Source organism: Rattus norvegicus, chromosome 20, assembly GCF_021556685.1.
Source record: "Rattus norvegicus strain SHRSP/BbbUtx chromosome 20, alternate assembly SHRSP_T2T, whole genome shotgun sequence".
Lineage (NCBI taxonomy): Eukaryota > Metazoa > Chordata > Mammalia > Rodentia > Muridae > Rattus > Rattus norvegicus.
The window spans coordinates 7,556,243-7,572,838 of record NC_141553.1 but is presented as its reverse complement, the minus strand read 5'-3'; the positions used below and the strand labels follow the sequence as shown (position 1 = coordinate 7,572,838).

Below are 16,596 nucleotides of genomic sequence, written 5' to 3'. Positions count from 1 at the left end.
AACGCTCATGTACATAAAACAAAGCTTAAAAAAAAAAAAAAAAAAAAAAAAACCAGCCAACCAAACAAACAAACAAAAAAAACCCTGTCACCCAAGAAGGGACCCACAGGCCGTGCAACTCAGAATTTATATAATTAAGAGAAACAAGCAACTCATAAAGGGGCAAAACTTTGTTACTGGTTAAAATTGTGCACTCTAACAGGAGATGTAGTGTTAGGATTAAGCGTCCACTCCCCTAAGGCAGTGTCACAGAGCGTGACGTGAAGACCTAAGAAGTAAGGCTAAGCCATCCAGGCCAGGCCTGGGCAGGCGACTGGAGCAGTACCTGTCTGGTTGTAGTGCATCCAATTCAGCATAATCTCGGGGGCTCTGTACCACCGGGTAGCCACGTAGCCGGTCATTTCGTCATCAGTGTGCCGAGCCAGCCCAAAATCCAGAATCTAAGGGCAAGAGGAGAAGTCGGACGTGGGGGCAGCAAGTCCTGCCACTTCAGGACAAGAAAAGCAGGACACTTTCAGGAAGTGTGCAGCCCAGTCCTCACTTAGAACGCACGGTAAGCAGTCCGGGAAACTTTAAAATGAAGCCACAAGCAAAGCACGCCATCCCCCGCTAGTTTACTTCAGGTCCCCACGTGGACGTTCATGTAGGTTTATGCCTACGTAAACCTGTTTAAACCAATAGGCTTAACCACAACGGTGGCAAGAGCCCACTGACTAACAGGACGGCAGCCTACAAACTGTGATTCTGCAGCTCCATTTGTATGAAGAAGAGATAATCCCACAGTCAGAATCAGGTCAGTGGCTGCCTGCACTGGGTGAAGGGTGAGGGCCGTGGGTCACCAGGAAGGGACACTCAAACTTTTTGAAGCTGTGGAGGTTATATGTCACAACTGTGGTTACAACACATGGATATTAAAACCCTATGAAGAGGTCCATTTTTTCCTTCTCAATTTTATGTGTATGGGTGTGTTGCCTGCATGTATATCTGTGCTCCAAGTCTGTGCAGTGTCCACAGAGACACAAAGAAAGTGGGCATCAGATCCTCTAGATGCAGATGGTTGTGAACCGCCATGCAGTGCTGGACAACAAGCCATCTCTCCAGCCCCCTGCATACATTTCAAAAATTTCATTTAAAAAAAGTGTAGTGCTACTTACTTTTTAAAAAATTATTTATTTATTTTATGTGTGTGAGTACACTGTCGCTATCTTCAGACACAACAGAAGAGGCATCAGATCCGATTACAGATGGTTGTGAGCCACCATGTGGTTGCTGGGATTTAACCCAGGACCTCTGGAAGAACAGTCAGTGCTCTTAACCACTGAGCCATCTCTCCAGCCCGCTACTTACTTTAAAAGATCGCTAATTTACTCAGGTCTGATTAGATCATTCAAAGAGCTGCAATTTTTCCTTTCAGAAACCTATCTAATAATGAGTGTTGCAGGAATGGTTAGCTGACATTTAGACTATAATATCCCTTTATTTCAATTAACGTGTTATATTTCTGATTTAATTATCTTTTAAAAATGAAAACAAGACACCGACGTCTGCTTCCAAAGTTACTCAAACAGCCTACTCAGCCCACTTCAAGTTTCAGTGTGACATTCCTACGGGCAAATGACTCTCCTGACAGCAAGCCATGGCTTATGCATCACTTTCTCTAAGGGAGGCTGGTCGGGATCCTGAGAACACCGAGGAAGCCAACAGTGCACCTCCTCTTCCTTTCCTTACCTTCAGCTCACAGTCTTCATTCACAGCGAGGTTGCTGGGCTTTAGGTCCTGGAAAGCAGGCGGAGAAAGTGCATCAATGCACACATGTGGAAGAGCGCCAGAGAGAGAGGCAGCTCCAGCTGCAGTCAGTCTGACACAGATTAGCCTTGAGCAGGCAAACAGCAAGTGCTCCTTTGCCGGTCTACACTGAGAGCAGTGCTGCAGTACCCACCTTCAGTTCCCAGTTAAGGCCGAGTTCTGAACTAGAGGCCACTCTTTTAGCCCCACCCACACTACCACAACGATCCCCACCTAAGGTCCGATACATACCCTGTGGATTATGTCAGCCGAGTGTATATACTGCAAAAAAGAACAAAGTTGGTTGAGTGAAAGCCATCTTCAGCTTTTTGGTATATCACTTCATCGAGACACCTGCAGTGTTCCCCTCAGTCATCGAGCACTGTGCAGGATCACAGTGGGTCACACAAACTAGGATTCCCACTCCACCTACGGGATGGAGCTGTCAACCTGTTTTCTTCCTCTGACCTCAGGAAGGGTTCCGATGTGCTAACATCAAAGGATGTTCTGGAGACACCCCCCACCCCAGCCCTGGTGGCTGGCACTCCTTATGCTGCACACAGTGGTTTTTCTTGTTCTGCCTCTCAAGTCCTGAGTAGGAATATAAAAGCAGCGCACAGCCCCAAGGAATGTTTTAAAGCCTCAGTATCACACTGATTGGACATCAGGCTGTATCAAGATGCTACTAACTTTTCAGTGTGGCTAAAGTCCCCATGTCTTAGATAGTCAGACTAAAGGATCAAAGGGAAGGACAACATAGCATTTGCTTTCTAGTAAACCGTGGCCTCGGAAATACAAGAGCAGCAGTGTGGATTGATCGTTAACTCATAAGAAAACCCGTCTGTCCTAAGTTCTTATGACACAGAAAGAGTGATAAGTGACAAAGTCGTTGCCTGTACCTTCAGCCCTCGCAGGATCTGGTAGATAAGAAACTGAACGTGGTCATCGGTAAGCTTCTGACACTTCACGATGTTGTTCAGGTCTGCCCCCATGAGATGGGTCACCAGGTACCTAGAAACAGAAGGGGTTGGGGGGAGTGGGGTGTTACATACCGATCCAGGAAAGACCGCTGAAGGACCACACCAGCCTAAACTGAGCGCAGCCTCCTACACGCACTCTAACCTCTCCACACTCACACCCACTACTCCTTGCTATGTAAAGAAAATACAGAGGTGAGAAGGAAGCCGTATAGATAGACAGAGATTAGAAAGGCACACGTGCATTGTAGGTGCCTTCTTTCTCTGTCTTCTCTTTCCTAGGAGAAGTCTTATGTAGCCCAGGTCACTTCAAGCTTAGTCAAAGATGACCTCGACTCTCTGATCCTGGCCTCTACTCCCTGAATGCTAGGATACTGGACTGGACCTCTGTGGTGGTGTGAATGAGAATGGCCCCCATAGGTTCACAGATTTATATTTGAATGTTTGGTCCCTGGTTATGGAACTGTTTAGGAAGGATGGGTAGGCGTCCTAGCTACTTTTGTGTCGATCTGACACAAGAGTCATCAGAGAGGAGGGAGTCTCAATTGAGCAAATGCCTCCACATGACCTAGGTGTGGGGCATTTTCTTATTTAGTGATTGATGGGGTAGGGTCTAGCCCACAGGGGGTCATGCCACCCCTGGACTAGTCGTTCTGGGTCCTATGAGAAAGCAGGCTAAGCAAGCCATGAGGAACAAGCCAGTAAGCAGCAGCCTTCCTCCAAGGTTTCTGCATCACCTCCTGCTTTCAAGTCCCAGCCCTCACTGCTTTATATGATAGGAAATTGTGGATGAAATAAACCCTTTCTTCCCCAACTTACTTTTGGGTCATGGTTTGTCAGCACAGCACTGGTAACCCTGACTAAGACTGGAAGAGGCGCATCACTGGAGTAAACTTTGAGGTTTCGAAAGCCCAAACCAGGCCCAGCCACCGCGCCCCCACCCCCCATGATAATGTACTAAACCTCTAAAGCTGTAAGCGAGCTCCAGTCAATGCTCTCCTGTCAGCCGCCTTGCTCATGCTGTCTTTCCACAGCAACACAACAGTGACCAAGCGCGGTGCTTCGGATGCTAGGCAAACCTCCAAGCCACATCCATCCCCAGCCCTGCAGTTTTCTTATTTTGCAATAGAAATGCACAGTATAATTACCTGTGCACATAATAAAGGGTCACATACTTGCAATCCCATCATCGTATTTTTACCTCATAAATCCTGTGCTGTTCTAAGATTTTCAAAGTGTAATTTTTTTCTCTTCAAAAACGACTAGCAAAAGGCTGTGGCTTATTAGCAATACCCTGCTGCTTTACTTAGAGGAAGGAAGGAGAACAAGGCAGGCAGCCCAGAGCTTCCCGCAGGTGTGGTGCTGAGAGTCAGGCCTGCTTTACGGGGTAAGACGAGGGTGTGACTGCACTCAAGCCCAGCAGGCTCGCCACAGAAACTCTAGACCCGTGTCTTCATCATCACTACTGCAGCAGGGCAGAGCAGAGCCCCAGGCTGAGTCTGTGAGGGCAGGTGTCTCTCCTCTCATGAGGCTCAGGAGGGTTGACTGCTGTAGGAAGACTAGAGGGACATGGCCTAGTTCTGACTTTAAAGAGAGATTTTAGCCATTTTCCTAAAACTTACATGTTTATATTGCCTTAAGGAAAAGGTGAACTTCATGCATAATTTAAGAATAAATTAAGAGGCTGAAGAAATGGCTCAGCAGTGAAACTGCTTCGTGATGTTGAGGGACCTGAGTTCCATTCCCAGAACTCAGGTTGGACGGTTCACAGCCGCCTAACTCCAGCTCCAGAAGACCTAATGCTCTTTTCCGGCCTGTGGGCACTGAACTCATGTGCACAGAGACACACCCCATGACATACATACAAAATAATTCTTCAGAAAAGAGTAGTGGTGGTGCCCTCCTTTAATCCCAGCACCGGGGAGGCAGAGGCAGATGGATCTCTGTGAGTTTGAAGACAGCTTGATCTACAGAGTGAGTCCCAGGACAGCCATGGCTGCACAAAGAAACCCCATCTCAAAATCCAAAACAAAATGAAGAGTAAACTAGACTCTTTGAAGCACTTTCTTTTTATAGATTTATACATTTAATGTATATGTAGCTGTCTTCAGACACACAGGAGAGGGTATCAGATCAAGGTAATTTTGATTTGAGTGACTTTCCAAGCCCTTAAAGAACATAATCAAAGGCAGCTGCTAACCCTGATGACCTGAGGCCCATGCTCAGGACCCACACTACGGAAGGAGAGAAATAATCCCTGTAAGTTGTTCTCAGGCCTTTACATGCATGCTGTGGCATGAACATTCACTCATGCACACACACATTAACACATACAATTTTAACATTTTACAGATGTCACCATAAGCAAGGGTACCTTAGCGCTAGATAATTTCCTTAACAGTTCCTCAGTCTATAATGAAGAAAAACTGTGAAGAACACAGCCTGTCTCCTCCTCATCCCAGTCATTTGCTTTTGGTGCATCTGAGGCAGACACTCTTACAACTGAGGCACTCCCACTGCTGGAGCTAGTGACACAGGGTCTCACCACTGACCTGGGCTGCCCTTGACATTCTTCTGCCTCAACCCCCTGAGTGTGGGGCTCAGAGGCACCCGACCCAACCCCTCTTCAGGAACGGTGTACCTGACGCTTCAAATGGGCACATCATCTGGGGGTAAACGTAAGACCGCTGACCAGGGCTACTAAGCTACTCAGTGGGATGGCACTCACCGTCGTACACCTTAAACATACGGGCACATCAAACGGATAGAGTATACAGCCCATGTGTAACTCTCAGTCCCCTTTTCCATCACACACAACTGCTTCAGATGATCTGGGAGATTCAGTACTTCTGACCCACTTATCACAAACATTTTTAAGGGGAGGATGAGACTGTCAAACCACCATGTAAGCACAATCAGTCACTGACACAGAAATAACTAGCACACCACTAGGCTACTAGTCCACTGAGAGCTCTATTTATGGTTGAGTTCTTTCAGCTAACCACTCCGTGCTATTTCCACACGGCCCAAGATCAATCTATTACCATCAAGTATCAAATTTCAGCTCACATACAGAAGGAATTCCAGAGCAAATCATACAACACAGGACAGGAACAAGCACCTGTCAAAACAGCAAGGCACGGAGGCACAGCACAGATGATCTCACGCAAAAGTCCGGCCTGGTTCTACCCCAGTAAGCAGGATGGACAATCTGAAAGGGGCAGCACAAGAGAGCCGCGTGTCCAGACTCTGGCAAGTGCACTCAATGCCATTTGAGCAGACATGCTTGATATTATCATGGGGCTAAATAGTAAACTCCTGAAATAAATGAAGGAAGGCTAGAGCGCAGCGCAGTGGGGACACTGTCCAATATCTCATCTTTACAAGATTAAGTGAGATTATACTGTAACCTGAAGGACGAAGGACGACTTCACGACTGGATTCCTGTCTTGCTTCTCACTTGGGACAGTGGCATCCTCTAAACTTAAATCCCTCGTGAGATGTGTGACTTGTTTCAACCAGTACTAAGTGGGACTCCGGATTGACGATTTTCAGGGCTCTAAACCGCCCTGTTCCAGAGCCTACTTTACTAAGTCTTGCTTGGGTGACAACCAATTGTTCAGATTCCCACCATCCCATGCGTTTTAAAAGCACAATACAAAGGCTCAAAACAAAACAGACCTCTTGCCACAATCTGGCATCTCCACTGCTACGGGCTCTATCTGAAAGCAATTAGGAAAAGACAGAGCACGTCTTCCAGATTTAAACAGGGCTTAAAACAGCGGCAGGAGCTGACAATTATTAACCACCAATGACCACACTTTATTCACAGTGAGAAAGAGTCCTTCCAGCCTTGTACTCTGCCCCAGTGACCTCTGACCTCCCCAGCTACCTTTTTTTTCTTTTTTCTTTTTTCTTTTTTTCGGAGCTGGGGACCGAACCCAGGGCCTTGTGCTTGCTAGGCAAGCGCTCTACCACTGAGCTAAATCCCCAACCCCTCCAGCTACCTTCTTATTGGCTCTCAGCTGCACACAGGGCTTCCTGCTCTGGCTGCCATTCAGAGTGTGGCCTTGTGTCTCGGGGTAAGCCTCCTTGGGCAGGTATTATTTGTGCAAAATGCTGACGCAGAGGGCAGGCAAGATGGCCCCAGAGGTGAGTACCCTGACCTGGCTTCAACCCTTAGAGGCCTTGTGCAGGGAGAGAAGGCTTCTTCTGCTCTCCACACACACATTACATGAATAATAGAATTGTTGTTAGTTGTAAAGAATTCAACCCATTCTATCTAAAGCCAGGCCACTCCTCTGGCTTACACTCTGAATTCTTTTCTTTTTTGCTCTATTATAATCTGCAACCCAATTCCCTTCTTTATAAGCTCCTTATTACTGGAGTGTACAGTGTCTGAGGCCAGCAGGCTTAAGCCTTGCTCTGGGTAGTACCTAAAACATCCAGAGCAGTAAGGGCACTAAAATGATGACTCAGAACAGCTCAGAGCAGTGTGAGTAAGACATTTTACCGGAAATGTGTATGCTCAGGCCCTTACCTGGCATGAACACCATTAGACCAGAGTGTTCTATCAAAGGGGGCAGAGGAACCATCCAATCGTCCAGCTGGAAGTTTAACAAGCTTATTTCACAACACGTTATTCTTACAGGAAGCACCTAGTTCAGTGTCCTCTTTGTCCTTGGCATCACCCAGCCTGGACTCACTATTCCGACATACTGTTCTTGGTAGAAGAAAGACAGGACAGTGCCAAGCATTCTGTTAAAGAGCAGAGGCACCAACAGGGACACAGGACGGCAGGAGCACAGCCTGTCCAGGCACAGGTGTGTAATGCTGGGCGTGGGGGACGAAGTGGTAGAAGACACTCAGTCTAGATGAGGGAAAGGCAAGTGCAATGCCACACCGGAAATGACCAGAGCCAGGGGACCACAAGCAACTGTGAACACAGACAGTCTTGGTTTCGGCATCTTGCATTCCACAGAACATAGTGGTGCCAGGTATGACCGTGGGTATGTAACAGGAAATGGAGCCAGAGCACCAGAAGGAAGCAGTTTTGTTCACATCCATATACATACAATAAAGGTTTCAATCTGTTTCCTCCTCTGACAACCTGGGATGCTAAGTCTACACCACAGTATTGTGTCAGTTGAGAACATTGACATTCAAGTCCTCTATAAGTTTGAGATGCTGCTAAAATCCCAGCTAATGGCATAGACCATCTGTGTGTTTTACAGTTCCAGCCACTTGAGTAGGTCATGCTTTTTGATGGTTTGTTCTGTGTTTTAAAAACAGGGTCTCTCTATGTAACCCCGGCTGTCCTAGGACTTGCTATGCAGAATGATAGATTCTTGCACTCATTTTTTCTTCAAGTAACACCTGCAGGTAGGCTTGCTACTGCTCCAACATAAGCAATCAGGAATAAAGGAGAGCACCCACTCTAACAGAGCTCACAAGGCAAGGGAGAACCAGGTGTGCCTGGGAATCACAGCTTAGCTAGGGCACAAGGGGGGAATAGGTTTCTGACCAGGAGACCCTTGCATGGGACTGAAGGGAACCAATCAGCAAGTGTGGAGAGAGGCCAGGCTGTGAGCAGAGCAGGCAGAGGCTTTGTTGAGGTACGGCTGCTTGTCTGTCTTAGAAAGGACAGAAAGACACAAGTGGAAAGTGGCTCATACAAGTCAGAGAGTGCAGAGCCAGACCATGCTGGGCCCCTGAAACCTACCACACTGCGCACTACGTGGTCATTTAAAGTCAATGATTAGAGAATATGAGAACCATGACTGGCAGAGGCAGATATTCAAAGATGGAACAGAATTTACAAAAGCAAACCCAGCTGTGTTGAGTGACTTGCTGCCTTCAGCTCTAGTTAATGGAAGCAGAGTGCTCAAGCTCACTTTCCACACGTGCAGGGCCAGCAGACTGCAGGACCCTCCCGTCTCTTCAGGACCAAGCAGAGGGCTGGGCGGCTAAGCTGCTGGAGGCAGAGTGCTTGCTTAGCAGCACGAAGCCCAGGGTTCTAGCCCGGCACTGCATTAACTAGGTATGATGGTTCATGGCGGTTATCCCAGAACCAGGGACGGAAATGCAGGAGGATCTGGAGTTCAAAGCCATCTCTGGTTACACAGTCATTTGAAGCCACCCTGGGATGGATATGTGAGACCCCACCCCAGAGATAAACTGTGAATGTGAACACAAAGCACACAGAGGGCAGCAGATCTCTGGGGCTCCAGGTCAGCCAGGGATACAATCCTGTCTCAAATGGATGATGGATGAATGAACGAAACAAAGAAAGAAAAGGAAAAAACAGGAAGGGAAGAAAAAAAAATCAAGAATGAAAAGTTGTAAGTGGTGAGGAAGTCACTTGGAAAGCTCATTTCCACTCAGTCTGTCACAAGTTGGTTTTCTGGAAAGTTGAGGAGAGTGTTTCCAAAAGCTAGCCTCCCCCAGTCAGCTGAGGCAGCCTCGTTAAAGTGTTTGAGAGATTTAAAAAAAAAAAAAAGTGTTTGGGAGACTGTGAGGCGGGTTGGGGATTTAGCTCAGCGGTAGAGCGCTTGCCTAGCACGCACAAGGCCCTGGGTTCAGTCCCCAGCTCCGGAAAAAAAAAAAGAATGGGAGACTGTGAGGCAACGGCGCCACACACCTTTAATCCCAGCACTTAGGCAGGTGGAGGCCAGCCTGGTCTACAGAGTGAGTTCCAAGACAGTCAGAACTACACAGAGAGTCTCTGTATCAATAAATAAATAAATAAATAAATAAATAAATAAATAAATAAATAAAGAAAGAAAGAAAGAAAGAAAGGAAGAAGGGAAGAAAGAAAGTAAGCAAGCAAGCAAAAGGTTAGGAAAAATTGCAGCTCTTTCAAAACTTGATTGTAATACCATCTACTGAAACGTTCTACATTTGTAAATATTGGGACACACAATGGCACTACACGCTGAATAGTACAGACAATAACTAAACATCAGACGTGCTCAGACGATCTCCCATTTGTGTCTCTGTAAAATGTGCGGCCTGCCCAACCATGTCACGCAGCAGTCAGAATTACATGTGCTCATTTCCCAAGCCACGCCCATGACTGCACGGTGCTGGTCACTAACAAAACACCGACTGCTGTTCCTTTCCTGAAGGTTCCTGTGGTCTGACAGATGCAGCAACGATGTGCGCCATTCAATGAAAGGACAGTGGTAACCGAAACACAAACACACGGACGGGGGAAAGCACAACCGGAAGCCAGCTGCACACAGGGCAGCCCAGCTTTGCCAGCGACCATGGAGCATGGATCATTGAGCGGCACACTGCGCTGGAGACTCGGGCGGCCCGAGTCTCCAATCCTCAGGATGTTGTTTGCGCGTCAGTTTTTTCTTAGTGAACATAAATGGTTTCAAGGCCCGACAGGGCAACACTGCACATCACTCTTTTTATCTGTGTGAATATGTGCACAGAGAACACAGAAATAAGCTCTGTTCTGGAAGGGGTTAACTTTTTGACTGGTGTCAGCACCACAAAAGTCAGCAATGAAACACTCCTTACAGTGAGCGCAGCTCACACTGTCCTCATGGAGAGTGAGTCAGCTGACGTGCAGGACACAGCACCAGATCGCACTTGAGAGTGGTTTCGCTCAAAACAAGAGCGAGGCACTAGGGAGGGCTGAGGGGTTAGGAGGCCTGGTTACTCCACATATAGCTCTAACCAGAAGATGTGACACACTTTTCTGGCCTACACAGACATCAGGTATACACACAGCATATACATACATACATACATACATACATACATTCATACATGCATAATGTGCACATAGTCACACATATACACAATTAAACAAATCTTTTTTAAAGATTGTTAAAACCCAGCCTTAGGTAAAAAGAAAACAAAGCCTCTGCACTTGTTGAAATGACTGCAACTTTGAAGTTGTAATAAACGAATACAACTTTATTTACTAGGGAAATTTACACACCGGCATGGGTGGGCTAAACCTAGTCAATAAATGGCAGGTCCACTTTTCATTCCAAAATGCTCAATTAAACCAACTCCCAATACTTGTAGTCCACAAATCTCTGTGGTGTGGAGTCTATCCTCCCTAACCCCAGTGTTTTTCAAAGATTACAGTAGCACTTGTCCCTCACTAGACCCCACCACTCTCTTTGCTAAGCACAGGGTGCAGCAGGGCTCCCCAGTCTCTGCTCAGCCTGTGTGGGTGGAGCCTCTGTTCTGGCACCCAGGCAGGGCTGTGGGAGCGGCCTGTCACTGCTCTTAGCCACTGCCACTCTTCCTTTTCACTTGCTTCCTAAACTTTCATCGCAGGTCAAGCTAACATGGCTGAGTTCCTGTACGAGGCCCAGCTGCCTCCTCTCCTGCTGCTGCCTCTCCTTCTCGGGCTCCATTTTTTTGCATTCACTTCTGTTTTTCCCTTTTTCTATAAACATGACACAAGAGAGCAAATGTATCTGCCTGCTTGTTTTGTGGGAGAAAATGAAATGGTATTAGCAGCATACATTCCAAATAAATGTGGAGAGAAGCTGGTTTTGCACTGGGAGCATCAGGAGTGAAGTTGGAATTGTGGGTGGTGAGTTTAACACCACTCAACCCTGTGTCAAAGGCTTCCTTTCCAAGGGAGCTACAGAAGCAGTAAAACCTCTGGGCAGCAACGTAGTCTGCCTTTGCTACTTTGTGGGTTCTTCTTTTCCCTACTCTTTATCTCCTGGGTCACCCCTATCCTTAGATAGGAAAGGATTAGATAGGGGGAGGGGGGAGGGAGAGAGAGATCTCTGAACCTAATTTTTTTCTCATTTTTCTTGAGCATGACCACTAACAAAAAACAAAACTAACTCCCCTGAGCCACCACCAATCACCAACCTAGCACTGGGACTCTAGCATGTCTACACCTTGTCCACAGTTTCCAGATTCCTAACATCACATGATCGCAGAACCTTTCCGCAGCTGGGAGAACTGTGCTAGAGCGGCAGGCCAATTGCAGGCGCTGCTGCAGAGCTGGCCCGTGTCCCCACAGCTGGGATCAGACGGAAACATTCCTATACTGGTTCTGTGAAGGACAGCTCTGTTTTTGAAGAAACCAAAATTCCAAATTCTCACTACATGGCAAGGCTTAAGTCACCAGGGGTGTGGCTTTGCAAATATGGGGCCCTGGTCCTTTGTGTCTTCTGCTCCTTCATGAGTGAGTGGCTTATTACCCTATCACTCTCTGCTCCTGCTCCCCGGCACCTCTGCCAGAAGCCCAAAAGCCTGGGCTCACCCAACTATGAGGAGGAACCTTTAAAACTAGGAGGTAAGGAACCTAATTTCTTTGGTCATGTTGTAGAGAAGACGTCTTACTAATACAGGAAGATGGGGAAGAGCAGGGATGGCCGACCTCAGTTTGACCTTTACAATAACCATCCTTCCCACTCAAGAGGGCGAGCCTCCCAACAAGACCAAATGTGAAGTGTGCTTAGGATGGTTCCCTGTGCAGCACAGTGTGTCTCTTAAGCAGGGTGGGGCTCACCTTTCTCCTCCTCTTCTGATAACCACCCTGACAAAAGCAACTTATGGGAGACGGGTGCAGTCTGGTTCAACACACCGCACCAGCAAGCACGGAGGAATTAGATGCCACTGCTCTGCTGGCTTTTCTCTAGCTCACGAAGTCGCAGATGCCCTGCCTGGGGAATGGTCCCGACCACAGTTTAGATGCCCTTCCTTCCCTCATCAATTCAAAGTCAAGACAGCTACCTGCCCCATCAGGCAAGCCCAGAGGCCCGTCAGGTGATTGTGGCATCTGTCAAGTTGATAATTAGTACAGGGTGTTAATCACACACACTGGGAAAGCTCTGGTGCCCGGGAGGCTGGATGTGCACACACCTGCTGTCTTGCTGTCACATGTGTTGGCGTGGGAAGGCATTCAGGAGCAATCAGAACAGCCCCCTGAGGTATGTTCTGTAGGGCTTCCTATACCGTGGCAGTTCCCAGCCCCGGTGCTCTCACAAACACACGCACGGGCTGTCATTCCCTTCTTCCCTGCTTTATTTCTCCTGACCTCTACTTGTGGTTCCTGGGACTCCCCAGGCACCAGACTAAAAGAAGTCTTTAAGTACCAGCATGCAGTCTCAGTGTCACCTCCCCCACCATGAAGGATCATAGAAGGAAACACCTATGTGGACTGGCATTTATGGAAAAAAACTTACAATCAAAATTCTCTCTGTGGAACACTTTTAAGAACTCAGCACTGGCTCTGATGGCTACACTGGGCTCTAAATGCACCACACATAATAAATATTCACTTCATGTATCCCTCCCACGAGAACCCACAATAGGAGGAGAATAATCTTCTGAAGTTTGGGTCCTGTTGAGCAGTTCTGTGGGGTGCTCACCCCCATTCTATAGCTGAGGCTGTAAATGCAAAAAACAAAAACAAAAACAACAACAAAAAAATCACTCACACATCGTTGAATTCCTCCAGGGACCTTGCAGGTGTAAACACATCCAACAGACCAATCACCTGCAAGAACAAATAAAATCAAACAGTCGGAAAGCAACAGTCTTGCTGCAGTGCCTCTGTAGAGTTTCAGGTAGAGCGATCCAAGTGCAGCCACGGCCGTATGCCAGTGTGCTAGCTTCCTACCCAGACTGTGTTTCTGGTACACATGTGCTAACATCATTCTTTCTGGGGGTTGGGGGTTTGCAGAGAGGAGTTCATATGGCCCAGGCTTGGACTCCGGATCTTCCTGCTGCCACCTCCCAAATGCCCACAGACATGCGCCACACGCCTGACCTATCACTCCACACAGTGCCAGGGAAACCCTGCAACTTAGAATTCGTTCACATGGCCACTAGTGTGTCAGACAGCGAAAAAAGAATTAGGACTCCTTCCTTATGTGATCTTTATTTTGTGTCTGTCTGTCTCTCCCCACCCTCGCCTTCTCCTGTGCCTGTGTCCCTGGATGCCGGAGGGAGGGTAAACCCCTGAAGCCGGAATTACAGGCAGGTTGTGAGTCACTCAACCTAGATGCTGGGAACTAATCTTGGGTCCTCTACAAGAGCAGCAAATCCTCAGTCACTGAGACATCTCTCCAGCCCCAAGTCTTCATTTTTCACTGCATAAAATTGATAGACTGAGAGGTGAGATAATTTCTACATTAAGTATTCTGGTCTTTCCTACCCCCCCCCCCCCCGTGCCTGCTTTGTTCAAAAATACAAAGCAACAGGGCTGGAGAGTGGCTCAGTAATTCCAACCCAGACAGAGCTACAGAGAGAGACCCAGTCTCTCTCAAACAAACAAACAACACAAAGCACAGCCAGTTGCGGGGCGCACACCTTTAATCCGAACACTAGAGAGGCAGAGGGAGATGGATCTGAGTTTGAGGGCAGCCTGGTCTACAGAGGGTCCAGGACAGCTAGGGCTGCACAGAGAAACCCTGTGCCTAGAAAAACAAAACAAAACACACCAAACGCTAATATGGGGGGCTCCCAACTGCTAGAACCTGAACATCTTAATATAAGAATGATGGTAAGCAGCCTGCAGATGCAACAACAAACATGAACAGAGCCTCATCTTTCGAGATGGGGGAGATGACTCAATCATTCGTCCAGGGCCCAAAGTTCAGCTCTCAGCATCCCATCAGGGGCCTCACAAGCACCTGCAACTCCGGATCCAAATCCAGATGATCTGACACCCTCTTCTGTCTTCCACGGCACTGCCCACATGTGTGATACCCTGTCCACATGTACACAAGCATGTAGACATAGTTAGAAATTTAAAAAAATTCATCTTCAAATGTTTTTGGGGTTTTTTGGTTTATTTATTTATTATATATAAGTACACTGTAGCTGTCTTCAGACACACCGGAAGATCCCATTATAGATGGTTGTGAGCCACTGTGTGGTTGCTGGGAATTGAACTCAGGACCTCTGGGAGAGCAGTCAGTGCTCTAACCGTAGAGCAATCTCTACAGCCCAAACGTTGTTTTTTTTTTTTTTTTCTTCCCGTTTCCACATTTTATTATCATTTTTCTTTTCTTTTTTTTTTTTTTCTTTTTTCTTTTTTTCGGGGCTGGGGACCGAACCCAGAGCCTTGCGCTTCCTAGGCAAGCGCTCTACCACTGAGCTAAATCCCCAACCCCCCAAACGTTGTTTTTTAATCTTTCATTTTATGTTTTGCCTGAATGTTATGTGGGTGTTATCACGCGTACACAGTACTCACTGAGACCAGAAGAGGGCAACAGATCCCCTAGAACTGAAGTTATAATTGAGGGCCAATTCCCACAAGCTGCCTTTTTATATCCATAACCTCACACGTGCACATGCACAGAAGCACCAATGAAGAGATCCGTAAAAGGAAGCACTGGGTGGAGACGGCTCAGCAGGGAGGAGCAGGGGCTACTGTTGCAGAGCAGCCAGGTTTGGTTCTCAGCACCCAGTGGGCCTCAAGCACCTGCGATTCCAGGTCCAGGTCTCTGCCATCTCCTGGTCTCCAAGGTACTGCACCCCACGGTGCACGTAAACTCCAGCAGGCAAACACATGCACTGACACTAAATAAGAATAGGAAACTAAACTCTCCTTAAGCTCGTGGAGTAAGAGTACAAGTCTGGGAAGAGGCTCCATCAACCTTACTATGACCTTACAGCCCCACGGCACAGAACCCTCGTGCAACGCAAACCCAACCCTACAGTGTGCTGTGTCCCGGCAGCACTGCACACAAGGCCTTGCTCTGCGCAGAGAGGAGGAACTCACATTCTCGTGCTTCATGTGCTTCAGCAGCCGCAGCTCCCTGTAGGTCCTTTTGGCGTGAATGATGGACTGAAACGGTCTCGACAGCTTCTTCACTGCCACACGATGTCCCGTCTTTGTATCAAAAGCAGCACTAATTAAGGAGGAAGAGCAAAAGCCCACCGTTAAACGAGCTCCGAATACTATTTCTAATACTTTCCAGGCCTTTTCATTTTCAAATTAAATTTGTGGCAAGACACAAAAAGAAAAACAGAAACCAAGATAAAGACTATAATGACTTATTACCCACCACCCGGGGAGGCTCCTATTTATTCAAGATGTTTCTTTTTGCCTCTATTGTCTGTATCAGCAGTTGGAAAGTATTTTCCACACAGTAACATTTTAGATTCTCCAAAGCCCAGGTAAGGTCCCCGACACAGCTCCACGGCCTGAAAGCAGGCTGATAATGGGAGCTCATAAGATGGGTGTGGCTGTGTTCAGGTGGCAGCCTGTCCAGGAACCTCTGTATGAAGTCTGTGGCCCAGGCCTGTCACCTTGAGACTATATGCTGATCCTAGTGAAGGCTCCAGAAATTACATTACTCCTAGGAGAAGGAGCCCTCCCAAGTGCCCAGAGATGGAGGCACACACAGTAGGAAGCTCTTGGATGTGGGGAAGTGACAGGAGAACGAAAACTCACAACAGTGATGCACACGGTGACCACTGAATAAACCCAAGTGGGATGAGCATCAACTTGATGCCAGTGCCGCACCCCAGTGGCTAGAGCGGAATTCTCCCGGCCCAGTCTGTCCCTACTCAGAGTCTTCCTTTCGCCTCGGAACCATCGGTTTGATCTGTGATGACCTCTCGGGAGTTGCCAGCCTCCTTTCTGAGCCTTGTTCTCCCACAGTGGCAGTAACTTATACCAGACACTTCTCTCACAGTGCTGTCCTCAAGGGTGCTCTCACACAGTCACTTTGCTGTGGCACACATGACCACCACGTTCCCTTTGTTTCCCAAAGCCCTGGCCAGCAATCCTGAAGAACCCTCAGCTCTGCTGCAATTACCCGCTGACTAGAATTCCCATTACCCTCCGAAAGTCCGTCCCTCTCACAAAGTACCCCTCCACCCCCAA

General features: G+C 47.7%; 1 protein-coding gene across 6 annotated transcripts in view; it reads right to left on the bottom strand.

Moving 5' to 3' along the window:
* The window catches only part of Mapk14 (mitogen activated protein kinase 14), a 60,660-nt gene that overhangs the window by 19,891 nt on the left and 24,173 nt on the right, over nucleotides 1-16,596 (bottom strand). For 4 of the 6 annotated variants that reach the window (XM_087598381.1, XM_087598382.1, XM_087598383.1 and 1 more), the window contains 6 exon segments: nucleotides 15,487-15,616; nucleotides 13,196-13,254; nucleotides 2,685-2,796; nucleotides 2,038-2,067; nucleotides 1,729-1,776; nucleotides 326-440 (listed from right to left, as the gene is read on the bottom strand). In XM_087598381.1, coding sequence (XP_087454507.1) covers nucleotides 326-440; nucleotides 1,729-1,776; nucleotides 2,038-2,067; nucleotides 2,685-2,796; nucleotides 13,196-13,254; nucleotides 15,487-15,616 — 494 coding nt within the window. 6 annotated transcript variants of the gene reach the window in all.